Source organism: Carettochelys insculpta, chromosome 21 (assembly GCF_033958435.1).
Source record: "Carettochelys insculpta isolate YL-2023 chromosome 21, ASM3395843v1, whole genome shotgun sequence".
Taxonomy (NCBI): Eukaryota; Metazoa; Chordata; order Testudines; family Carettochelyidae; genus Carettochelys; species Carettochelys insculpta.
The window spans coordinates 1,604,806-1,631,627 of NC_134157.1; the positions used below are offsets into that span (position 1 = coordinate 1,604,806).

General features: G+C 49.7%; 1 protein-coding gene across 3 annotated transcripts in view; it reads left to right on the top strand.

The window, feature by feature from the left end:
- The window catches only part of LOC142023773 (discoidin domain-containing receptor 2-like), a 98,376-nt gene that overhangs the window by 25,792 nt on the left and 45,762 nt on the right, over positions 1 to 26,822 (top strand). For all 3 annotated transcript variants that reach the window (XR_012648307.1, XM_075015043.1, XM_075015042.1), the window contains exons 2-3: positions 15,012 to 15,150; positions 22,122 to 22,224. Coding sequence is in view for 2 of the 3 variants with exons in the window: in XM_075015043.1 (XP_074871144.1) it covers positions 15,087 to 15,150; positions 22,122 to 22,224 (167 nt within the window). In the remaining variant the exon portion in view is untranslated. The remainder of the gene's footprint in view (positions 1 to 15,011; positions 15,151 to 22,121; positions 22,225 to 26,822) is intronic.

Genomic DNA, 26,822 nt, shown 5'->3' on the forward strand with positions numbered 1-26,822 from the left:
GCAATCCAGCTGGGATTCCCCAGAGCAACACCAGAGCCTCCACGTACCTGGTTTGTTCCACGCTGATGCCAGGAAAGAGCCGGAGGGTTGCCCTGCTCTCTGGGTCTTTCAAGGCTCTGCTTCCAGCCAGGGAGTTGCAGCAAAGTCATAATTACTGTTCTCAGTTTCTCATCAAGTCTTAGCTTGGGCCTAAGGATCTCCAGGCTGTGTGGGGACTGCCCCCCAGTAGCCCCCTCTGTGGCCTGTAGGCATTCCAAGGGAGGGCAGCTCTGGGTCTGAGGCATGGGAGCCACTTACCTGGTCTTTATGACGGACAAGATTGGCAGAGCCGCAGCCCTGCTGGCCTCTGTCTTGGTGCTGCAGCTGCTACCAGACACCACTCTCAGTATTGTGTCCCTCCTGTTGGCCAGTCCTTCTCTCCTCCCTCCTCCTTCTTCTCCCCCGCTTCCGTGTTCTGGGCAGTCCTGGGATTTCAGGCATTTCCCACTTTCCAGGCACAACCAAACCCTGGCCTTGGTTTAAGTTATGGTGAAAGGAAGCAGCAAGCCAAATTTGCAGTCGTCGCTCATAACTAGGATGAACATCCAGCCTGTATGAGGCAGGACGGTCCCTACTTATTTTTTAAGAGGGCTTAATTGTCCCGTATTTGGGCCTGCCCCCACTGACCTTCTCCGCAGCTGCTGGTGAGAGTCACTTCCCCAAGCCTCGGGGAAGCGGGAGTAGCATGGGTAGCTGCTGTGTCCCTGCCACTTCCCCAGGGTGGGCCAGCAGCTGCTGCTTCCGTGGACTGCCAGGGAGGGCCAATGGCTGCTGCCTCCTTCCCGGATCCCTGGGGCTTGGTGGAACTGGTAGGAATTGCCCCTCTGTCCATATCTCCCTGTCCTACATTAGGGACAGGCAGATATGGTCGCCCAACTCTTAATGGTTTGAGAGGAGTTCTTGAACAAACTCCTGACCAGCATCTGAAGAAGTGAGTTAACTCACGAAAGCTCATGCTCTAAACTTTTCTGTTAGTCTATAAGGTGCCACAGGACCCTTCGTTGCTCTACAGATCCATACTAACACGGCTACCCCTCTGACCCTGGAGTATATGACCTATGAAGAAAGGTTGAGGGAATTGGGTCTATTCAGTCTGCAGAAGAGAAGACTGAGGGGGGACTTGATAACAGCTTTCAACTTACTGAAGGGAGGCTGCAAAGAGGCTGGAGAGAGGCTGTTCACAGTGGTCGTGGATGGCAGAACACGGAACAATGGTCTCAAGTTGCAGTTGGGAAGGTCCAGGTTGAACATTAGGAAAAACTTTTTCACTCGGAGGGTGGTGAAGCATTGGAATGGTTGACCCAGGGAAGTAGTGGAGTCTCCATCCCTGCAGGTGTTTAAGTCTCTCCTCGACAAAGCCCTGGCTGGGCTGATCTGATGGGTTTGGTCCTGCTTAGAGCAGAGGGCTGGACTCGATGGCTTTTTAGGTCTCTTCCAGCTCTATTGTTCTATGATTCTATGAGCAAACATAGCACCAACAGTCAGACACTCTAAAAATATATAGGTAGGTTGAGGGAGCTGGTAGTTGTCAGGAAAACTCCTGGGTTCTGAGGAGCTCTGCATAGCCACATGATTTGTTGCAGGCCTTTAGCATTTAGCAGTGAGGCAGCCCTGTGGCTAGAGAAGTGTCTTTTCTTTGGCTCATGATATTCTGTTCAGGTTTGCTGAGATCTACACTTCAGGTTTCCCTCAGGAATATATTGGCAAGCTACCAACGTAACAGCTGACTATGCACAACCTAAGTGTGAGTTTGCAACACAGTCAAAGCAGCTCCAGCAGAGCACAACACATGATAGTGGGAGCACCTGGGATCTGCCAAAGCCCCAGGGCCCAGGTGTAGAAGACAGAAATAGGCTTTTCTGGACCACCTGCTGCCCAAGACCCAGCATCTGGGCTTAGTGGCACTACAGTCCCTCGCCTTCCCTGGAAAAGTCTCTCCCTGATACCAGCAGATACAATGAATCCTGTAGCTCAGGTAGCAGACGTCTGTGCTACAGAACTAACAGTTCAGGGCTCAGGCCCTGCAGCTGGTGCCTTGTTATGGTGCGCAAGCATCTGAAAATTGGGTTTTCTTCAGCTGGCTCAGGCAAGCTCCATTCAATATCCTGTTGTTTGATCTCATGATCACATACTATTTTTCCATGAGGCAGGGGCCCTCAGGCAGTGCAAGTTGGATGCACAAGCGGTCTGAATTATGAATATATAGTCAACCTAACTATGAATTTCAAGTGACTCATCCTTGACTGAAATAGCAGGAGTTACAAAATGGCTGCTTTTGAGTATATCTAAGGACTCAGCAGAAGCTCAAAGCACAGGATTAATGACATCATAATTGTTGGGTTTCTCTTGAGCTAGGCTAAGGGTACTTGTCCAAATCCCACATAGTTGATGAAAGCCATTTGAATGGCTGAGGTGAGGAAGGCCGTGCTGGGTATTAATTCTGTCAGAGCCAGAGCACACACAATAGCTGTTTTAAACTGGTATAGCTGACGGGACGTCCTGCTGGACGTGGCATGTCGCATTTGTTATTCAGCATTTCCAAAGGATGCTTATTCTGGAAGCCAGTCAGCGTGTCACCTGCTTGCCACCAGAGACTGAAGACTGAGTACAGCTCAGATTCTCCGTTTGGACTTTCTCTCCATTCGCACTCCAGAACTTTGCTTTCTGATGTGGGCTGGATACCATGTCTCCAGGTGAAAGTCAGCCATGCTGTCAAGTTTGTTTGGTTTTGGGTCTGCCTGGGGGACTGAACCTAAAACCATAATCCAGCCTAACTATGTAAGGAGCTTGCTGCAGGTTTGGGAACCCAACAGCACCAGCCACTTCCCTGGACTCAGCCGTCTCGCGCAGAGGTGCACCAGACCCCCTCCCCATGCTCAATTTAGTCTTTGCTGCCCTTCGATTGACTTTGCAAAATGAAAACGAAACGGGCTGTCGCACAGCTGTGTGAAAGCTGTTGCAATATAACTTTACTCATGTGGTGGCATTCCTAGCCACAGCAATGGGCACGGGGATGCATAACGAATGTACGCAGACCTCAGCGCTGTGTTGGTCTTTCCCCCGCTGAGACCGAGAGGAAGAAGCTAAAGTGGCAGTGAGCCAAACATATTTGTTTATCTCCCTCTCCCTGGGGTCAGTACTTCTGACAGCTGTGTTCATTTAATAAGTCCTCTTTTTGTTGTGTGCATTTTTTATGAAGTATATGTTCACGCACACCCTTAAAAAGCAAGAGGGGAAAAAATCCATCCCAGTGCTGCCGGGGCTACACATTCCCATGTAGCTGTGCAACCAGGCCTGTGAGATAAACAGGAGGCTGCCAGCCCGCCCTGTGTTGCAGTCTAAGAGTGCTGACGGGCCAGGCTTGCTCCTGGATTAACATGGGCCCTGCTTCCTGAGCAGGAGAGCTGTGACATGCTGTGGTTTTACTACATCGGATTCAAAGCTTGGCCTGTGGCCAGGCCAGTCTGGGCCAGGTGCCAGCAGAGCAGCCTGAGGGAATGCATTGGAGCAAGGAGGGGGGTAGATGGAATGGGGGAGAGAGCAGAGGAATCCGAGAGGACAGCCTTGCCTAGAAAACAGCTCTGTTTCCATCTGGTCTGTCAGCAGTTGCCATAGGAACAGCGGGGACAAAGGCAGGGTGTAGGGAGGAGCCGGGCAAGCTAGAACATATCATGTGTTCTGGTGGAAAGCTGCAGCCCAGCTGGCTCCATGGAGTTAGCAGTCTGAAGGGTTCAGCGGCTCCCTCTGGTGAGGGGACCCTGAGCGTGGCAGGCAGAGCCTTTCGGCTGTAGTGTGGTGGTTAACTCTCTCTCTCTCTCTCTCTCTCCCTCCTCGCCCTTTAAACCTTTGTGCCCTGTGTTTCTGTTGGTCGTTAAAATGCACGACGGCTCGTGTTTCACAATAACCCTGTAACAGCTTCTCACGTTTGGTGAAAGTCGTTCTTTCTAGCAAAGATTGCAAATCTTGGTAGCGAATGTTTTCCTTGTGCTGGGGTATCCAGCTGGGCCAAAAGCACAGTTCTCTCAGCCTGGCACATGAGAATCCAGAGATGCCTGGCGACTCCCAGGGAATTACGTAAGGGTGAGTTGATTTAAAATGCACACACACAAAAAAAAATAATTGATTTAAATGAACTTATCAAAAAAGCTAAGACTGACTGTGGTGCGAGTGCATTTAATTTTGGAGTAAATCCCATTGAACTCATTGGCACTTTTGTTTTTTGAGAAAACAAACACAGAATGGGGTTCCCATAGAAAAACTGCGCTATGCTGAAGTAAAATAGGGAATAGACCATTACGAATTATGGTCTGTGGCCATGATGTTCCAAAATAAGGGGCATGCATTATGCAGTATGAACTAGCAAAATAGCATTCAGTGGCAACTGGCAACTCTAGATTTCTCTGTCTGCACCTTTCTGCATTGTATACTTGAGTCACAGAGACTAATCCTAGTTAATAAATTAAACAAGCCACAAGGATTAGCTAAATTACACTTTATTTTTTTCTACCTACATCCAACACAGTAAACAGCCTGGGTGCACCTACACTAACCGGCTACTTCGAAGTAGCTGGCACAGCATCGAAATAGCACACCTAGCGTCTACACACGCCGTGTGCTATTTTGGCATTGAAATCAACGTTAGGCGGCAAGACGTCAAAATCGCTATTCCTATCCAAAGATGGGAATAGCGCCCTACTTCGACGTTCAGCATCGAAGTAGGGCATATGTAGATGATCTGCATCCCGCTACATCGAAATAGCGGGGTCCTCCATGGTGGCCATCAGCTGAGGGGTTGAGAGACGCTCTGTCCAGCCCCTGCGGGGCTGTATGGTGGCCACGTGCAGCAGCCCTTAGCACAGGACTTCTGGCGGCTGCTGCTGCTGCTGCTGGGGGTCCATGCAGCGTGCAAGGGGTCTGCAACCGGTTGTCAGCTCTGCAGACCTCGTGCTGTACAGGCCAAGTGTGTCTGGGAGGGCCCCTTTAAGGGAGCGGCTTGCTGTTGCCCCAGAAGGGCTAGTCCAGCCTGTGACCCCATCCGCAGGCTTTGCTGGCCCCTTATTTCGACAGGGAGCACTTGTGTGTGTGTGGACGCTCCGCATTTCCTTCTGGGGCAGCTCCTTTTGACGTTCCCCGTCGCTACTTCGACATTGAACATCGACAGCACCAGCCCTGGAGGACGTGTAGACGATACGCATCGAAGTAGCCTATTTCGATGTTTGTACTTCGAAATAGGATGCTTGGATGTAATGTGCTAGTGTAGACGTAGCTCCTGGGAACTTATTTGTCAAATCACATGTACCCTAAGAGGCACAGAGCGAGTAGATAAGCAGCTGAACGAGGAGGTCAGCCTGAGATGCTGTCGCAAAAAGAGCTCGTGCAATGCTGAGATGCATAAGCAGGTGAACTCAAGCAGAGCAGAGATTTTGCCGCTGTATTTTGCACTGACGTATCCGCTGCCTGAGTGCTGTGTCCAGTTCCAGTGTTCTTCTGTACATGTTTAACATACGAAATCTTCACATAATGACACTCTCTGCTTAGGTGTGATGTATCACTGCTGTGCAGTTCTGCAGGTCTTGAGTGTAGGCTGCACATTATTTTAATTTTATCACAGTGTGTCATTTATATAGAGATTTTATTTTTGTTTGATAGGTTCTGTACTGATCAGTAGTAATTCCAATAGAAATAATCGTGTTTGCGTAGTATTACGTACTGTGACCTTGCAAACAAAGATGAGCACTGTATGTTCTGCATTACTAACCTTAGGCAGATTTTTTCTGAGGAGGAATAATTTTACAGTACAAGTTTTATTATTCAGTATCCCCAAGGAACTGGGAATGCCAAATAATAAAATGTGCCGAATATTTGAGCTCCGACCGTCCCCTCCTCACAGGCCAGTGAATGTGGCGGTTATCCTGGTGCTGGATAACTGGGCTGTTACTGTATACGGTTACCACAGAAGTGCCTTTACTGTGTATTCTGAACGCCGATGCCCAAGAATCTCTTTGCTCAGAACTGATGCCCCAGGAAGCCTGGATATTAAGGGTTCTTCACTTTTTGTTTGATGTCTTTGTTGGTGGTGCCCTGCCCAGTACGATGTAATATTAGTTTACATGCTATGGATTTTAACTCAAATGGTCCCACAATAAAGGGGAGACCCCCACTCCACAATGTTGGGAAGACTGGGTGTATTGATGTGCTGTCACACAACAACTACTTAACTTTCCAGCCAAGAGTGCATTCTGCAGTATCCCCATGCAAAGAATAATCATTTCACGTGTGCTTAAACACTGTTTGAGACAGAACAGCACTAGGAGACTGCACTGGATCATCTAACAGGAAAATCCTGGTGCAACCTTAGCTCTGGAGCAGACTGTGTTAAACCCAGTGCTAGCCTGGAGCATTGTCTGGAAAAATATGCTTTTGATTAGGTTTGGGTGCTGTATGCTGAGCAGTCACAAGGGTAGCCTCAGTCTCTGGCTGTTCATCAAGCGTTATGCAGTCATGCCTCACTAATTACAGTAGGTGTGTTTGCCAGTTCAGAGGACTTTTGGGACCCGACTCTCTGCTGTGTCCATTTATTGTTTTACGAAGAGACTGTCCAGTTTGCCCAATGTATATTGCAGTGGGGCATTGCTGGCATATATTATATGGTGTAGATATGTGAGCAGAGTTGACACCGAGGTTTGTTGCAGGGATTGGTTTCAGATTTAGAGTTACTGTAGAGTTACTCTACACCAGTGATATCATCACAGGACCTAACAACATCAACCACACCATCAGAGACTCATTCACCTGCGTATCTACTAATATAATATATGCCATCATGTGCCAGCAATGCCCCACTGCAATTTACACTGACCACACTGGACAGTCTCTGTGTAAAAGAATAAATGGACGCAAATCAGATATCAGGAACGGTAACATACAAAAACCTGCAGGAGAACACTTCAGTCTCCCAGGACACTCAGTAACAGATGTAAAAGTAGCCGTCCTGCAACAGAAAAACTTCAAAAACAGACTCCAAAGGGAAACTGCAGAGCAGCAATTTATTTGCAAATCTGACACCATCAACCAAGGATTGACCAGAGACTGGGAGTGGTTGGCCAATTACAAAAGCAGTTTCTTCTCTCTTGATGTTCACAGCTCCACAATAGCTTCTGATGATGGGCCACATCATCCCTGACTGAGCTGCCCTTCTCAGCTCTGGCCCTCCTCTTGACTGGGACTCCCTCCTTTTCACAAGCCTATATATTTAGACCCTCTTCTGGAACCCCACCCCCCGTGCATCTGATGAAGCAGGTCTTTGCCCATGAAAGCTTATGCGCCAAAATATTTGTTAATCTGTAAGGTGCCACAGGACTTCTTCTTGTTTTTAGATATACAGACTAACTCAGCTACCCCTTTGTCTCTTGGTTAGGTTGATACCATCTCTTACTAGCAGTCCTTCCTGGAACATCATCTTATGGTTGAAAACTCCAAAGCCGTCTCTCCAACACCACCTGTTCAACCACACATTTACTTCCAAAATTCAACAAACCCTCACGGAGTCTTTTCTTTCAACAGGCAGGATGGAGAAGAACACAGCTTGATTCTTTTTCGCAGTGCCACGTAATCTGCAATGACCCCCTCAGTGTCATTCTTGGTCATTTGCTGGAATAGTGGCCCCTTCTTGCCTCACATCCCTGCTGTGCAGAATCCCACTCTTGACACCATGTTTAGTACTGACAAATCTACAAAGGGGATGCCAAGGGAAGGCAATAAACTGTATTCCAGTCTGTCCTGGGCATCTTCAGCAAACTGCCAGCTACATTAGAAAAACAGCATTTTGGCCAATATCAGTGATGTCAACCAGGAAGAAAGAGACAGGTGTTTTACCGTAAAACAAGAATTAGAATGAGCAAAGTCATTGTTTGACTTGTAATCTGGGCAAAATTGACTTGAAAGTTGATCTGGGTTGAACACTTTCAACAAATGTTGTTTTTGTTGCCATATTCAGTTTTGTCAAGGCCACAAAGTTTAGGACAGGAAGGGTTCTGTGTTCCAGGGCTCTCTGGTCACTTTTGATGAAATAGCATGTGGCCGATTGGCCACCTTTCTGTTCCAAGAAAATGTTTGATAGGTTGTGTTTTCATGACAATGCAGAGTGAAAACACATTCTGAAATCTTGACAGTTGTCTTGAAACAGCCCAGCTGACCTGTGAGAACACAGAGGGGTTGTAATGTGACAGGGTTTCTGGGCACAGCTGAGAAAATCAAACAAGGGTATTTCTGCTTAAAACTGGGCCACTTACAGCCCAGGCTGTGATTTTCTTCCCACTAAGGTAAATCAAACCAGCCACAAAAATACTTCTGCCAAGCCCCTCTGGCCAGCCAGAAGCCAAACAAGCAAACCCACAGATTCTCCAGCTGCTACACAAGCCCCGACCAACAGCCCCAATTATCACATGAGAGGTTATTAAACCTATTTCACCAACTCCACACCAATTCTTAAGTGCCCCAAAGGTCCAGCCATAGATCCATGTCAATATCTACTTGGATCTCACCCAAATCACCAAGTTGCACCAATCTTTTAGAAACTAAAATCTGAAGGTTTATTAACAAAGGAAGAAAGAACAGGGTGAGAGGAAATTGGGTAAAGTGATACATTACATACATCAATTACAGCCATTGATATAGGCCAGCGATGTTCTGTGCTGATTTATTGAAAGTCTCTGAGAACACCCCATGGAGGGGTGTGATCCCAGGTTGCATTGGCTTAATTCATAGAGACTGGAGAACTGAAGATGTACACACACGAACTGGAACCAAGATGGTCACTCCCAGAGCCATCTTACAGTTTTTCTGTAGGGGGAAAAAGTCCTTTCTTCTTCCCATCTGGCGCAGGAAGGTCAGAGTCACCTGACCCAGGTGAGCAGCGGCAAACTGCCTTTGGTTTCTGGTTATGCTAGCACATTCCAGTCCATTTACATAGTATGTGGAATGGAAGTTGGGGCATCGGATCCCAATCCCATAGCTCAGGTGGGCAGCTGTGGCACTTTGCCATTAGTTGGATTCCAGAGGACAAGTCCCAGATTCCTGAGGTGTGTATTGGAGGACGCGTGGGCATCTCCCCTTTGTTTAGTCCATCACCCTGACTGGGGAGGAGACCACGCCTCCCATTGTGTATTCCTGACTCCAGAATATTTCTAATACAGCTAGAGAGCCAGTATCTATAGCTTCACACACAGCCATGGCACTGACATACAAGTAATAGACAGATTCCGGGCATCACCAGCTCCCTTTAGACACCTCACTTGGCCATCCTGCGACAAGGTTCAGTGCCGGTTACATACAATGGTAACATACATGGCTTCCATATCCAGTTTAAAAATCCAGTAACGTCACAGGGCGGTTATATAGCTGGCCCGTGCGCTGTTCACAGAGCCATTTCCCTCTTTGGAACCAGGGCTGTACAGCAGCACAATCCAACCTGTAACCAAGGAGAGAAGCCAGCTCCTCCTGCCAGCACAGTAAGAGACCAACCTGTCCACTGCCCACAGGAGGTGGACTACAGCCACAGAACATCCTGATGCTAGGGTCCAGTTCATTTATAGCAGGAGTTCTGCAGTGACCCCGAAGTCCCACTTGCAGAGAACTTGTTGAAAACGTCTCTCTTCCAGCTTGGCTCCCCAAAGGCACTGGGACATTCCAGCCCTTCACAGTGGCTCTCTGAGGGTGGATGGGACGTAGGAGGGGTCCCAAACACCTCCCATGTCATGCAGATCCAAATAGAAATGTAAACAGCAGCTCCTCCTGTGCCCAGTGTAGGGAATGTACAGGTGAGTCCCACACTCTGCTGGGGCCTGTAGTGGTCTTTGCCTGCATGCAGGGGAGAAGCTGGGCTTGTGTCTCGGACTCGGGGTCTGCTCTGTATGTGGGAGAAAGTTGGTCTCCTCCCTGACCCCAGCAGTTGCATCTACACAGCAGCTAGACATCCATCGCTGCCCTGTGCCAGCCAACTTCTGCTGCAGGGCTGCTTCATAGCCCTGTACGCATCCGGGCTCCATGTGGGACCTGGGATCGAGGATCCCGTGCAGCAGAAAGGTCCCAGAGCTTGGGCCGCAACCCGGAAGTCTGCCCAGCAGCGGACCGGCCCTGCAGCCATGGGGCTTTCTCTGCGGCATGGGCATTCCCCGAGAGTGATGGTTTTTCTGGGGGACTGCACTTTTTCTTGCTTGTGTAATGATTGAAATGGTGAGGCAGTCAGCTGTTAGCAATTAGCAACTTCATCCAGCATCCAGCGCTAATGCTTTCCTGGCCTGGCTCAGGCTGTGCTCTTGCTGGGGGTTTCAGTGCCGCTGTGGGTCTTGCGCTCCGGATATGGCAGTTTCTGTGTGGGCAGATGCGTGACAGCCGGGGGAGCATAAAGGCAACACAAGTACAGCCTGGAGCATTGGACCCAGTGGAGTAGCACTATGTGCAAAGGCTCTCGTGGCCCTTTCCCACAGAAAGAAGCCAGGAGAGAGCAAACCGCGGCTAAAGCTCTTGAGGTGCTGGGCTCAGACCTGGTGAGGACGCTCCCTCCTGCACAGCAACACACGGTCTGCACAGGGATTCCCGCCCCCCAGCTGCCCGGTGACTGTCCCTTGCTAAGCAACAGGCAGCGTCTGGGGCCACCTCAGGCAGAGCCGCAAACGTTGCCTCTCTCATGCAGCGTGTAAGGGTCAGAAACTAAAGCTCTCACCCCGACTCAACAGCAGCAATGCCCCATGGCCAGTGTTCCCTGTGAGCTGCGTGCTTGGGCAGCTGCCCAGGAGTGACTCAGGTGCAACCCAGCTGATTAGCTCCCATGGCCAGCAGCCCATGTTTCTAGTGGTGGTGCGCATCTGCCCAGGCTTTGGTGCACTTAACAAAATTTATTCCACCCATGGGTGGGAAAATTAAGAGGGAACATTTCTCATGGCATTGTCCTGCCTGGCCCACCCAGGACCTGCAGGTGCCCACTGACTGCACCAGCACCACACACCCCAACACCCAAACCAGCAGGAGATCAGACCAACCAGCAAAGGCCCAGCCCCCTGCCCAGAGCTATTCCACTGGCAGAGATATCCCTGTGACAGGCTCTCCCCGAACACAGGCTCAGCAAGCGTTCGCTACAGGGGAAGTGGGAGGGACCAGTCTGAGTGCAGGCAGGAGCCACTGTGCAGCTGACAGGAGCAGAGGGGCTTGGAGCAGAGCAAGCCAAGGCTTAAGAGGAGATTCCGTAAACGCTCAGGAACCCTGAAAGGCACCTCAGCAGTGGATGCTTCAGGAGGAGGGAGAGGCACCAGGGATGTGCTGGCACTCTGGAGCAGCCTGGCAAGTACCAGGGAGCTGGCATGTCACACACACACTCCCCTGTGTCACAGTGTGGTCTCATGTACTGGGGGCGAGAGACTGGTGCTAATGGTACCAGGCCTCGCGGCTCCCCATCCTGCCCACGCACAGGACCTGCAATCACGCCAGAAATTAATGGTGGCGCCATAGTTCTGCCACCTGCCCCGCGCTCTCAAATGGTCGGCCAGCCGGCCTGCCCCTGCTTCACTGCTCCTTCTCGTGCCCAGGCCCCAGCTCTGAGAATGGCCTGGCGATTATTCCCAAGTCTCTTGGCTCCAGTGCCTGGCTTCCCTGATCCCTCCTCCCCACCTCCTCACCGCTTGCCTGGAGACACTGCTGCCTTTTTTCCAGCACCCATGCCGGCTGTGTGTCCAGCCAGCCTGCCTGCCTCCAGACTGCTCCCACAGAATAGCTCTGTGTGCTCCTGGACCACACCGCCTGCTTCCCCCAGCCCCCAAGACTGGCCCTGCTGCTGCCATGAAGGGTGAGGATCCTGCTGGCAGAATTTGTCCTCCACCTTGGCTTCTCCAGGCATCCATGCACATGGGGGCCCCAGAGCCTGAGTGACTGTAGCCTTGAACATCCCAAGTGCCATGCAGCTGAGTCAGGTGTAGATATGCCTGCTCTGATTCTGGCTCCTGCTGGCCCCACAACATTGCGCAGCGCAAGGCAATGGTGACTCGCCTTCGGAGGGGCTCTGAGCAGGAATTGCCAGTGCAGTGGCAAAGATGCTGCAGCTTGGTGCCGTGGGGATTGCAGAGGAGAGGGGAGTACAATGGTGCAGAAAACAAGGTATGAAATTTCCAGTGCATGCCAGGCTGGGGCGAGTCACTTGCCTTGGGAGGAATGACGGTAGCCAGCAAATTATCCGCACACCTGAAACAGGAGGCATGGCTAGACCTACTTGCTCAGCAACTATGAACAAGTCAGTTAGCCTCTGTGTGTCCCAGTTTCTATATTAGTCTGTAAAGGCTGTAGAGACCTACATATGAGATGTGCAAAGAAACAGCCCCATTGTCTAGTCACAAGAGTGTGAGGCACAGAATGGTTGAGTGATTTCCTCCAAGGCCTTGTACGTTAGCCCTGGCCCTGGCACATGGATGCTCCCTTAATTAAAACCCAAAATGTTCATGGTTCCATGAGTAAAAAATTCATCAGCCGTCCGCAGCGTCTCACTCAGTGATGTGGTAGGCATGTGTGTGTTTCAGGAGGTTGACAGACAGTGTTTGACTCTGAAGGGGAAGGTGTGTGAGGAATGAGGGAGCCAGATTTCCTTTGCTTTAGGTTGTCACAATTTTCAGTGATGCCCCTGACCACCTTCTGTGCCTGCCTCTCCCGCCTGGGGTGGGGCGGAACCAGTGTTCCCTCTAATTTTTCCCGCCATGGAAGGGACCCCAAGAGGTCTTCAAGTCCAGTCCTGTGCCTTCCCAGCAGGACTAGGCACCATCTATTTCTTCCCTGTTAGGTATCTATCCCAACTGCTCTTAAATATCTCTCCAATGGTGGAGATTCTACCACCTCCCTTGCATGCATCAAAGCATCCCAAAGTCAGAAAACTCTGCATTTGTGACTGAGTGCCTGAGACTAAAGCTACCACACAGTTTCCCTGATACAAATAATATCCCTTAGTATCTCCTGTGATGTCCGCTGGGTGAGGAAGCATCTAGGGATGTACATACATTTATACTCCCTTTTTTTGGCCCATAATGGCCTTGTGTATCTTTACTGAGGCAGGATTTTGACCTGATCAGGCTCATCTTTCAGAGGGTGGCATTTCATCAACAGGTGCCCTCCAAGCACAAAGGCCTTGGCTGGGGGCAGGACATCACCCTTAGCTAAAGCAAGACGCTGAGCAGTGAACAGCATGACTGTGTTTCCTTTGGCTTCCCCTGCCCTGGGCATGGGTCTGAAAGGGTCAGCTGCAGTCAGCAGCCTCCCAGAAAGGGAAGAGTTTCCATTCTCCTCCACACTGGCCCCAGAGCAGGGCACCCATGCCAGAAAGGGTCAGTGGGCAGCAGTTCCTGGCTTTTGCAGTCAGGTGAGTGCATTTGACAGGGCTCTATCTGCAGTGGAAACGTAGAACCCTCTCTTCTCTTTCTGCTGCACTTCCTCTGTGAGACAGGGAATATTTCCAGGGCCCTCTGGCTGGCAGTTTGGTTTGTCATATCCGTGTCTCGCCCTATGGAACTGGAGCTTTCAAAGTTCACGTGGAAGGGGCCCTGCTTAAAAGTCAGGGCAGGATAAGCACAAGTTCCTGTCTGCATTGCCACATGGCTTCAGTCACATGTGTTCACGGGCCCGAAGCCCTTCTCAGGGCACTGGATCATGGGATTCTGCGACCCAGGCAGCTGTCCCGTATCACCGTTCACCACCCACCCTAGGAAAGTGCTGGAACCGGTGTGGCCAGGTTCTCAAGACATTGCTCAGGAGGTGCTCAGTGCCTGAGTCAGAATGTACATGCACAAGGGGTCAAGGTTGAAGCTGCACAGGTGGCTGTAACTTGAGCTGTGGGTCCTGCAATGAGCAAATGTATTGCTCTGTTAGGCAGCTTTTCCTGGCATGTGCTAGTTTCAGACAGCTGGGAAGCAATCATATTCTTCCTTGTGGAGCAGGGTGTTTGCAGGGCATGCTCAGCAAGTGCTCTCACAACCCTTGCAGCCTGAGCACAGCCTTGCATGCACTGTGTGAGGCAGGGGCTGCCCTCTTGTATTTATGTTTCCAGGGGGAATCATTACAGGGCACAAATACGGCACTGCCAGACTGCTAGTAAAAATCTGGTGGCCATTTGTATCTGCATGCAAGTGCAAATCGTGCACGATTAGGCTACAAGCCAGCTCCCCACACTGCTGCTGGGCTAGAGCAAGAGGGTTTTAGGGAGGACAGAACGGACACGCTCAGAAACAGCAACGCGCTTTTGTTTCCCTTTGAGCACACAGAATGTTGGGTGCAGCAGGCCAAGGAAAGTTCTGGGCTGGAGGGAAAGGCCTGTTGCAAGAGAAACGCAGACCCACAGGGATTTGCCCAGCTCCATTCCACGAGTCGCTTGGCCGCTGCAGGGAGAGCAGATGCTGCAAGGCTTTACGTGCTCAGCTGGTCACTAGATGGCCTGCAGCTGCCCGCAACCAAGGTCACTCTTGGCTCAGCCCTGATGCTCAGCACAGGCTTTGCGGAGTGCAGGTTCTGCCCAGGAAGGTGCTGTGTCCTAGTGCAGTCCTGCCCCTGGTCCAGGGAGGGTTTGCTTCTTTCTCAGAGCTGCGGGAGGTGTGCCTTGCCCTACAGAAGGCGGTGTGATTGCCATGCTTAAAGGAGCGGAGTGAGGGACCTGGCCTGGGTCAGGTGATCTGCTAGGGTTTGTCTGAAGGTGACACTGGTGAGGTGCTGTGCATAGTACCTGGGCCGCTGGGCTGTTAGATGGTGCGTTTCCCACTGCACTGAGTCGCTCCACAGTCAGCACTAGCCGCAGGCCGGTACTAGCATAGCGCACGAGCCCCAGCCAGGAGAGACCTGCGGCTTGTTCCTGTGCAAGCGGGTGCTGCTTCCGGAGTTGAGGCCCATTGCACCATGGCCCGGCGCTGTGGGTCTGCAGCTCCACACGGTCCCTTTGCTTTGTCTTTCAGAAACCTAGATGGCAGCTGCTGGCTGTGACGGATTCACGCCCGACTGACCCACTTCAGCGCCTCCCGTTGCCCACCATGATCCTCTGCATGCTGCTGCTGGCTGCCCTGCCTGAGCCGTCCACTGCTGAAATTAACCCTGGTAGGAAGCCGCCCAGTGTGGGGAGGACCCTCACCTGTTTCCTTGTGTGTCTTAATTCCCTGCTTGTGCTCCATCTCCCAATGGACTCGTTGGTGTGAAGTTACAAGTCTAGTGCCAGAGCAGCTGCCTGTGTGCCCAGCCCCCAGCCGTCCTAGAGTTCGGGGGGCAGACACCCCGTAGAAATCCCAGCTGCATGTTGCACGGGCAGATCCCCTGTCCTGCTGTGCAGCTGGGTCTGCAGCCAGGGAGGCTGTCTCAGCACTGGAAACCCTGCTACCCATCGGCACTCAGTGAGGCAAGTCTCAGCCAGCTCTAGAGGAACTGGGCTTGCTGCAGGAAGCAAATCACCAGACGCAGGCAGGTGGAGAGCTAGGGAGCTGTGGCCAGGAGAAGCGAGAGGCAGGAACAGCAGCAGGAGTGGCAGGCAATACTTACCCAATATGAAGAGTCAGCCCACAGCCTCTTTGGGATGGAGTTAACACCCTCCTGAGCTGCACAGGGCAGCTGCCCCCTCAGGCCAGGAGCCCTAGGCACAAGGCTATAGTCCTGCTAAGCTGACTGGAGCCCTGCGTGCTGTTAGGATCTTTGCTACATACCTCAACACACACGCACGGTTCTGCCAGTGCCCCTCAGGCTGACCTGCAGCACCTCTGCCCTCCCAGCCCCGGGATTCCCTCAGCCCCGGGATTCCCTCACTACCTTCAGGCCTGACTGTGCTCTACCACATACAGCTCTGCGAGCAACCCTGTCTGAGAGCCTGTAGACCCCTGGAGAGCCCAAGGCTGGGTTGCATGCCCTCCCAGCAGCTGGCTAGCATCCTCCAATGCCAACACACCCCTCCCCTGGTAGTGGAGGTCTGCAGTCCCCCCGCACGTCTGCTCATGTCCTTCAGCCAAGGCATGCAGGCCCCTGGCGATCCTGACTCTGGCACCTCCACACACATAAAGCTTCGCTGATGCTGCTCCACCCCTGATCCTGATGTCCCAGCCCTGGATCTCCTCGACACCTCTGCTGGTACCCCCGAGCCCTCATCCACCATTCCTTGCTCACAAGCCCACAACAGACCAGGCCACAGCAAGAGTGGGTTGCTCCAGGCTGCGAAGTAGCTCACAGGCAGCCTGTTTCAGAGCTTTGAATTGTAGCCACACTTTGGGGCCTGCTGTAACTGATCCTGGGGCAAATCCCTGACCCCCAAGAGAAAGCCTGCTCAGCAGCCGAGTAGCCCTGTCCCTCATGGCTTCAGAACTGGAACTCCCACCTGAGCCCCAACATCAGAGTGGTGTCTACACAGCTGTGTTTTGAGGGCTAGCAAGAGCCCCACTGGCCCAAATGCGGGGACTCAGACTGGGAGGCTCACTCCTGTGGGCTCCAAAGTGCAGTGTAGACACACCTCAAGCTGCCTAGAGTCCAAATTTGCCTTTGCCCAAACTGCCCTGGGTTTTGCCTCTGGAGGTGCAGCACGTGGTCCGATCCCCCCACAATTATAATCCGCCAGTTGCATTGTAAGCTTGGTTTTGACAGCTCTTCCCTCTGAAATGTCTCAGATTGGCTCCTCACCCGGAGGAAGGTTTTGGGGGAAGCCTGAGGTGAATTGGGCAAACTGTGAGTGATGGGCCTCAGCAAACTGGTGGTCACTTCAGAAAAGTATCTTTGTTTAGTTTGGTAAAGACTGGCGTCTAGGAGGCCATTTGGGAATCTGAGGGGTTATTAAATGGGAAACTCTTGGACTCCTGGTACACCGGGAAGATTTTTGTGAAATTCTTTGGGGCACATTTTAATCAGACTCAACCTGGGCTCCAGTTTTTGCTTAGCATCAAAGCCAGGTGGAACTTGGTCAAATAGGACACAAGTTACTGTGCGCACGAATGATGGCATTTCATAAATTCCTAGGGCAGGAGGGACCACAGTGTCATCTTGTCTGACCGCTGGCGTAGCACGGTTTTTAGAATTTCTTCCCATGACTTCTGCCTTGAGTCAAATAATGCACAATCATAAGAGCAGATCTTACAGGAAGGCTCCAGACAGCAGGAGATGGAAACCCCGTTCCAGGGGTTAGGCACAGCATCCTCACCTTTGGGTCTCCTTTGGATAAGCTGAACAGATACAGCTCCTTGAGTCTCTCAAGGAGCATCTTCACTGCAGAGCTGTGTTAGCTCTGCATGCATGAGAGTGGCCCAACTGGTGGCCAAGTGCGCTGCGCTCACTTATGCGTCTCACTAGGACTCCTGGGGGCACACGCCATCATTCTTGGAGCTGCGCTGAGCTGAACTGCCCTATGAATTATTTCTCAGTGTGTAGTGGAAGCTTTCCAGCATTTCCGCTCCCGTGGGTGGGAGTGATGTTAGCCCAGCTTGGTGCTGCAGATTTCTCTCCATGGCCTTGTCCAGCCGGGACCGAGGCAGGCATCCAACCTGTGCCAAGTGCTGGCATCAAGGCAGCTTCCGTTTTGGAAAGAGCAGGTTGAGATGCAGCAGGGTCATTTTGGCAGCTGCTTGAGTCCATAAAAAGCATCAGAGTGGTTTACCAAGTGGGAGCAATGGAGGCAGCTCATGCACATTTTAATCGCGGTGGAACCTGCCTGTGCTGACCAGGGCTTCTGGGGCAGGACCACAAGTTCAGAATGGTGCATCTGTCATCATGCAGAACTGGAATGGCTAGCAGTGGAAGCCTAAATTCCTGGAGCTCACGCCCACCCTGCATTGCCAGGGCATCCAGAGGAGCGGGGCAAGATAGGTCCAGAAGTAGGCTGCTGTTGCCATCTGGAAATGCTGTGCCCACGCTGTTGTGGGTTGGTTTGACATTGGCAAGTCCAATGTTGATTCCATTTGTATGACGCTTGCCAGGCAATTGTTGTAGGGACGGTCAGTCTAGAGAATACTTAGTCCTGCCATGAGTGCAGGGGGCTGGACAAGATGACCTCCCCAGGTCCCTGCCAGGGCTGTGATTCTGTGGATTGCCTGTGGGCAAAGACGATGGTAAATGTCCCTGAAATAATAGCTGCCTTTGAGTGACTAGCTTCCCAAACAATGCTGGGCCAGTGTTGACACACACGCTCATTGTCTACACCCAGATATACATGATTCTATAAGCTCGAGAGGATTCATGGTATGCTGACCATAGTCCACCCATAGACGGAGGTTTACGAACACTGAGGTGGGATACACTGGCAGGATGCACCAGGACTTGGTATTCTGGAGTGCTGGCACTTCTGAATTGGAGAAACTGGGACTTTATGTCCCCTGACAGTGTGGATATCAGCGAGGTGTCTTTGCCCAGTGTTATTTTGGGAGATCCTCCGTAGCCTCTACTCCCCTGGCTCTTGAAACCTTGACCTGATGTAAGAACACCTGGTAGAAGGTTTAATTGCACCTTAGGTGGGGGGACAAGATGTAGCTGCTTACAAAGTGAGTTGGGTGCCATTGTGTATAGTCTCATCCATCCTATGGGGCACGTGGTCTGATGAGTATAGGGAGCGCTGTGGCCAGGACTGGGGAGACGACTGTGCTGGCCCTGTACACCCATCCCTGCCCCTGGGTCTAGCAGAGGTGGGGAAATAAAGGCTGCTCCAAGTGGTCACATCATTGGTTTGCAGGGGGAGAGGATGCATGACCACAATGGTGGACTACATCTGTTTATTTACGAGTGCATCGAAAAGTCCTGTGTGACACAAGTCGCACAGCTACTGAGTTGTGCTAGCTTGGTGCAACTGCATGGATTGTACATCTGAGACCTCGTTAAAAATTCTATCTTTGAGCAACTGTTTCCTCTTACTGGTTTCTAAGAACACCGCAAACTAACCCACGCAACAAACCCAACGTGTACACAGAGAGAAAACATGGCAGAGCCGCGTCCCATGTAATGGCATTGCCCACGGTCAGTGTCTCTTTTGCATTCCTTTGGGCGGGCTTACCAGTGGGGTGCTTTGGAGACTGCTCACCCTGAGTACTTCTGTGCACAGTCCGGCAGTCACCACCCGAAGTTGTCCTGTAACTGCAGAACGTTGCAGAGGGGACGTGTGTGCATGGAGTGGCTAGGGCCAGGGTGGGGTGCACCCTGAGAGGGGCTGGTTTGATGTTCCTTCCATTGTCTCTCAGAAAAGTCCCTCTGGTGCTGGTGGTCCCCCATCTGCCCACCACATTTTTCTCCTCTATCTCCAGCATCCTCTCTGATGCAGCTGGTTTGTTGTCCAGTTCACTGAGCTGCCTGACAGACTGGAATGGCCTGGGGCACAGCATCCTGTCCCTATAGCTCTCTGTCAGTGGCCTGCAAGGGGCTGACAGGATGTGCCTCTCAGGACTCTTTTGTGGGAAGGCATTTTCTCCGGCTCTCTGGGCAAGTTCGTGGCTCTGTCCTGCCCCTTCTCTAAGTTTTTCCGACACGTTTTTAAAAATGTGTCTATCCGACAGAAGCCTGTATTCCAGCCTCGGTCTGGCAATGCCATGTGCGCGATACGATCACCTCCCAACTCCTATCCAGTAGTCTCTGGTGTTCGCATCCCAGGTGTACGCACCATATTTGTCCTTTTTGGCACAGCAGGGCACTGGGGGCTCATGTTCAGTTGCTTGTGCACCAGAACAGCTCGATCCTTTTGAGAGTCACTGCCTCCCAGGACACAGTCTCCATTCTCTAGCTACAGGCTCCGTTGTGTCCTCTTTTGTTTGCTGTATTAAGATGCATCTTATTTGGATGCCAGGAAAGCAACCCATCAATATGAGTGCCCTGACCGCCTCATTGTGTTCAGCTCTGCCAGTTGTTTTATCAGGAGTGACTGATGAAAATGTTGTCCAGTGTTGAGTACAGAAACAATCCCTAGAAAATGCCACTAGAAACAATGCTGTTACGTGATGGTGAATCACTGATGACTAATTCTGAGGACTCTCAGGTAGTAGTTCTTAAACCATTTCAGATCTCCATTTTGGACGCTGTCGAGTGCTAGTTTTTCAGTTAGTTACGCATTCCGAGTCAGAGGCCTTACAAAAGTCTATGTGTATTACACATATTCAGTGTAGATGGGGCCATTACTGTTACCTTTGCCCTGCTGTGTAGATTGGCTTCTGACTGTATTTACCTCAGAGCAGACTGTCAGAGGGCAAGGCAGACCCCCACAAACTGGTGGTATTGGCGTATAATTAGTTGCACCAGAGCTTATGATTCGATTTCACCCCACAACACCAAATGTGAACTCCCAGAGTTATGCAGTCGTCTCATAATGGTGTCACAAATAGTCCCCTTAGATGCTGCTGCCCTTCTTCGCTCTCTCTCCCCCCGCCCACCCCCGGCAAGCTGGACTATGTAAAAAGTGACCATTTGCAACACAAGTCATACCACATGTAAGTTGCCCTCATCCCAAGAGACTGGTCACTTGCCTCAGACCGGTTGAGGCTTACACCAAGGACAACACTGGTAGCCAACTCTATCATGAACTAACTGTTTAATAGCTAAGAAAAAGAGAGTTATTGAGAGGTTAAAGCAGGTAAACTATATGTACAAGTGAGTCAGGGTCTACAATCCCAAATAGCAGCAGAGATGTCATACTCTGTCCATTTCTCAAATTGGCTCTCAGGACTATCCAGAATGACTGTGAGGAGCTCCATTTTCTCATGCTTCCATTCTTCTCTGTTAGAATCCAAATAGTTCGAGATGAAGAATTTTTCATTGATTCCATGCTTGTAGCTTCTTTTCACAGAAAACAAGCTGACAGGTCCACATGGCATCTTCCTTGGAGGAACAAGTGAGTTAGGGATGCATTAGAGTCTTCGGCCTCCAGTCATCATACACAATGATCACTTGCCTTGAAATTATTACTTTTCTGTTGAAGTTCTTCATTTGCATTGCACTACACTTCTTTCTTGTTTATAGATCATTTACTGATAGGGTATACGCAAGTAAATGCTTCCTACTACATTAGAGCAGGATACAGATAAGTGAAAACACTGCATGTAACATCCTGTTAGGTTTTCATGATGTTTAAACACCAAATACACTCCTACGTATTTAATAATTGGTTTGATCTCAGAAGTGAATAAGCCTGGGACTTTGACATGAGCTGGCACCTGGTTTACCAGCCTCACAACCCTTATCAAACGCATTTGTTGTCTTATGAATTCAAGTTTGTTTCACTAGAGCTAACATGAAACCATGTTACCTGGCATTAAATATAGCTCCATCCTTTAATTAATTCTTGACAGAATCCTGGGCCAGCTTTCCACTGTTTTGCCCAAGACTGATGTCAGGCTAATGACTCTGCAGTTCCCTAGAGCCCCTTTTTAGAGATGGGCATGGCGTTAGCATGTTTCCAGTGTTCTAGATTATTTCCAGTATCACAAAGCGCATTAGAAATTAACACCAATGGCGCAGACATCTCCTCGGCCAACTACTTTGGAACTCCTGGGCGCAAGTTACTTAGATCTGCTGATGTAAAAATTCTTATCCCTTGCAGATGTTGTTAACCATCACACTTAGGTGCTGGTGGATTGGAAAGTAGTGCATCATCCGCATGGGATTCAAGGACATCGTCCAGCTTCTCTCGAAATCCAGAACAGAAATCGGTAGCAAACACTTCTGCCTTTTCTGGATCATTGCTAACATTTACCATATCCATGTAGCAATGGGAAAATCCTATGGCTTGGTTTATGCAGGCAAACTAGCTGATCACAGTGGTTCCTTCTGACCTTAAAATCTATTAATCTATGCCTGAAGCGTTGTTAGGATTTCTTTTGTTCCTGATATACTTAAAAAAAAATCTCCTTGTCCTTGGTCTTACCAGCTGTGGATTTTTCCCTAATCAGTTTTCCCTTACCAGTTTACTATCCTTCATTCCTTTTATTATCTATTGACTTCTGTCTGCTTCTTCTTTTTCCCATTCTTTATAAAACTGCCATCACTTCTCCTCCTAACCCAGATGGACGTTTAACCAAAATTGTCTTGAGCTTCAAATTAAAAGTCTGGCATTGTTCCTGTTCCCCCTCCAGCAACATGCCGATACCCTTTGGGGATGCATGAAGGGACCATCCGAGATGAAGACATTACGGCCTCCAGTCAGTGGTATGACTCCACAGGACCCCAGTATGCACGGTGAGTCAATCCTTTGCAAAAGCAACCCAACAGCACTCTGGAATATATGCAGTTGGACTGAAAATCTTTTAGCTTATGGTGAACTCCTATTGTCAGGCTTATTAAAACTCACCACCTACCTAGGTGATCATACTCTTACTGTGTTCACATGAAGACATAGGATAAACAGGTGACCAAGGGACTTGTGATTTTCTGGTGGATGCAGGCAATACCAACAGCAGTCTGCATTTCAGGTTGGCTAATGCAGACAGTTTGGATGAAACAGAGCCATACAAAGTCACTCATGCAGATGTCAGAGGGTAGCAAATTTAGTCTGTATCTTTAAAAACAACAAGAAGTCCTGTGACACCTTATAGACTAACAGATATTTTGGAGCAAAAGTTTTCGTGGGCAAAGACCTGCTTCATCTGATGTGTGAGTGCAGGTTCCAGAGAAGGGTCCAAATTTATAGGCCGGTGAAAAGGAGGGGGTCCCTGTCAAGAAGAGGGCCACAGCTGATAAACTTGTCAGAGTTGATAAGCTTGTCAACACACTGTAAAAAGACTAATGACTTACAGTATATTTCAAACCTTACTCCTGACTTATTGTTGTTGATCCATGAATAATTGTGACAATCTGCAACCCTGTTTTTAAAACTATGATAAATTTTTGTGCCCAGCATGGCTTGTGAGGTTTCCTCTGAAAACTCATAGTTCACTGATCATTATTGTTCTCGTAAAATATGTGTGGCAACGTATCATGTGGAGTTATCAACTTACATGGAATGAATGAGACATGTTCCAAGTTTAGAAAAATAGCCGTAAAACAGTTCCTTAGAGGCAAAAGGCAAACTGGCACCTTCCTCAGGTATCAACAAAATCAGACAGCTTATCACCTGGTCACATGACCATTCTTTAGCAGGAAAAAGGGCAGGAGGGAGGAATTTACATCTTTGCAAAGGAACAGCAGAAGGCTCCTGTCCCCACAGACTTTCTGTCTCTTGAACCCCAGTGGGGATGATTCTCAAAGAGGAGGAAAAGTAGAAGAAAGGGGAACACACACCCTGAGTGATTCCTCTTTTCTGTCTCCCCTTGGCATCCACACACCTGAAGAACGAAGGAAATAACTTTGGATTGGGGGAAGGATCCTGACTGAAAGATTCAGGAAGTAGGTTAGCTAGAACATGCAGGGAGAGAGACCTTTGCTTTGAATTCACTCTAGCTTGTTAAGTTAGGCATAAGTTTTGCTGTTTACTTCTTTTGACTTGTAATCAATTCTGACTTCTGTGCCTCATTACTTGTAGTCACTTAAAATCTATCCTTTGTAGTGAATAAATTTGCTTTATTGTTTTACCTGTACTAGTGTGTTTGAACTGAAGTGTTTGGGAATCTCCACATGGGATAATGAGATCGCTGCAGATTATTTTCTATTAATACAGTGTTGGATTTTCTGTTAAGTGGTATTGTCCAGGAGAAGTCTGGACAGTACAAGGCACGCATTGCTGGGGGAATTTGCTGGTGTCACTCTGCAATGTGATTCAAGGTGAGCTGGCTGCAGCACTCCTACAGCATAACGGGGAGTAAGTCAACCAACCAGGAGTAACTCAGTAGCTGGAGACGGTGAAAATAGAGCAGGCTTGGTTGCTCTCACAGGACAGCAGTGCAAACGGCACCCCAGGCTGGAGAGCTGAGGGGACACAGTTGAGATTGTATCCTGGGGGGCGTCACAGTGGAGCAGCAGGGCAGCGCCCATGCACGGCTTGTTGTTTAAGTGAAGTTTCCATTCTGAGCATTGGTGCAGCAATTTAAAGTGGGTCTCAGTGCGGAGGCTGGAGACAGTCACGAGAGGTTCTACTTTGTTCTTTTCTGTTTGCTTATTTTGGGCAAGGGAGCTAAAACGCTAAAGCGTAAAAGTGAGAGACAGGGCACAACTGCAAAGATAGAGCTGGCCAGATTGGCAGCAGCAGGCAAAGAGAACACCAGTGCCAGCTGCGGCTGGGGGAAATGAGACCAAAAGAACCAGCTGCTTCACTAGAAGCTGAAAGCCAAACCCCATAGAAGAGCTATGGAGCTGAGAGGAAGGAAGCTGAAGCCCGTAAAGGAGGCTGAGGAGAAGGAGAGAAAATATCATCTGGAACGCTTAGAAAAATGTGGAAAGATTTCGGAGTGACCAACATCTTCCTCCATAGAGGGAGTCCATAGCTGTGTCTTCTCTCCTGTATTGGAGAGAACTTTGTCACTTTTGAAAAGCTATGTGATTTTTTTCGGATTCCTGAGGACAAGACAGTCCCTACACTGATTGCAAAACTGCCTGGTAAGACTTAGAATGTATTTAATGAAGTGCCAGTTCGGGAAGCTGTGATACATTCTGAATTTGAGGGAACTGTTTTACAAAGGTTCCAGGTTATTCCTGAAGTCTGGGGGGCGAAATTTAGAAATACTAAAAGGAATGCAAGCTTGAGTCACCGTGAATATGTTTATAAAGTGGGTGATCTAATCAGAACTTCTGTGCAAAGCAGAGGGGTCGAGGATTACAGCCTATTGCTTGATTTCATTGCTCAAGAACATTCCTTGAGTATTGCCTGTGGTGTAAATCTCTAAACTTGTAGCAGACATGGCCAAGCAGGTGGCACCAGTGTAACTTTACTGAGCATCTGAAAAATCAGTGCCCCAAGCTGAAAGAAATGTAACCTCAGCCAATCCATATTTGTGCAGCTGTCATCAGCACAGAAGCCCCAGAGGTGCCTACAGTTTGCTTGAGGAGTTTTGTGGGGACTGGTGTGCAGATTTCTCTGGTTAAGCAGAGTGTGGTCCAAGCAACTGACGTTCTCTGACCTAACAGCAGGGCTTGTGGTAGCAGGAGGGTCTAGCATTCCTGTGCTTTACAGAAAGTGCATATGGAGAGGAAAAGTTTAGAAGGTGATTCGGCTGTAAGGGTGCCAGGCCATATCCCCATTGAAATGCTGGTGGGGCATGAACATGAGAGTCAGATCACAGGTCCATCTAGACCAGTGTCCTGTCTTCTGTGATCAGATATGATCTGGTATTTGGCATATGTTTAAGGCTATCAATGCGGCAGTCCATGGCAAAAGGGAATCTCTTGTTGGGATCACAGAGGACAGTAGTAATGTCCCAGAAACGGTGGAGGGAGGTGGGAAAGTCTCTGACTTCTCTGCAGCAGAAGCATCCTGGGTGATTCCCGGTGTGACACCCTGTGTAATAGTCTTTGTATTGTGGGCTGTAGCTATATTAGTCTGTGCTCAGTCCTGCCTCCCTGGTGTCTTTAGGAAAAGGAATGATTAAAGAGAGGAGCACTGAAATACAAAATGCTGCAATGGCTGATGCATGACAACTGTTCACTAGTTATCTCTAGTAGAAGGGAAATCAGGGACCCTGGATTGTGTCCCTCACTCTGGGAGAGGGGTGAGGTTAGAGGTAGAGTAACCACAATGGGCATAGCTGTTCTGAAAAGCATTGTGGTGTGGAGGAGGAGAATGAAACTTGTCATATTAGCGGGGATGTAAAAATACCCAAAAAAGTTACTTGGGTAAAAGTAGAGTTCCCTTGCAACAAATGTATTTAAGTAAAAGTCAAAGTATCCTTCTGGAAAACGACTTTGGTAAAAGGACAAAGATGTTGCATCTTGATAGTACTAAAGCATCCAAAAGTTAAAAATAGCCATCCTCTGGAAATCTGCGGGTACCCGCCTCAGTTATCATAGGGCTCCATTATTTTTCCGTGTATACACACACTCACACGCACGACATAATGTTCATATATATCACTTATGTGTGTGTGTGTATATATGTGTGTGTGTGCGCGCGCGTGTGTGTGTGTACATTATATAGTGGTACTGGACTGCTTTTTTGTTTTGATAATATATAGACTAGCACGGCTTTGTCTCTGTTACTCCTCTGAGTTTAAGTGCCTCATGGGACTGCAAGTCACAACGCTCACACCTCATCTTTCCAGAGAATGAAGAGGGTTTGCAGGTTAAGAGGGGAGCAAAGAAAAATCCTTATCCCTAATCTAATGCAAGGATAACACCCTGCTCAAAGATTTCTCAGGCCAGCGGGGCTTTAAGAAGGCCCCCAACCTGAGAAATTTCAGCACACTGATAAGTACAACTTGTAGTGAGAACGTAAACAAAATCTGAGGGTGTGGCCGGGTCGTCAAGGATTGAATGCAAAGTAAATGTGCTTCAGCCCCCGAGCCAGACCTCACCCACTGTGCCTCATTCCCTAGGGGACCGCGGGAGAGCTGATTTCAGTAACGGTTCTCTCCTCTCCACCCACCCCCTGCCTCACACTGGAGAAGCAGCAGCAACAGCCCCCATCCGCCGCAAAATGTGAGCAAAGCTGCTAAGCCACCCAGGGAAGCCGGAAGACAGAACCAACTGTTGGTGGAGAAGGGGCACCATTAAAAGGTTCCCACCTCAAAACTCAAGTGTCATTTCCCACTCCCCAGTTCGCAGCCGAGTCCTCCTCCTCAGCCGCCCAGTGGCACTATGGAGGCAGAGGGGGTCAGGGTGGACTCAGACATGCTCCACACTGACACACACCCAGAGAGCAGGGTTACTGCAAATCCCCGCCAGCCAGCACACAGAGGGACGCCACACAC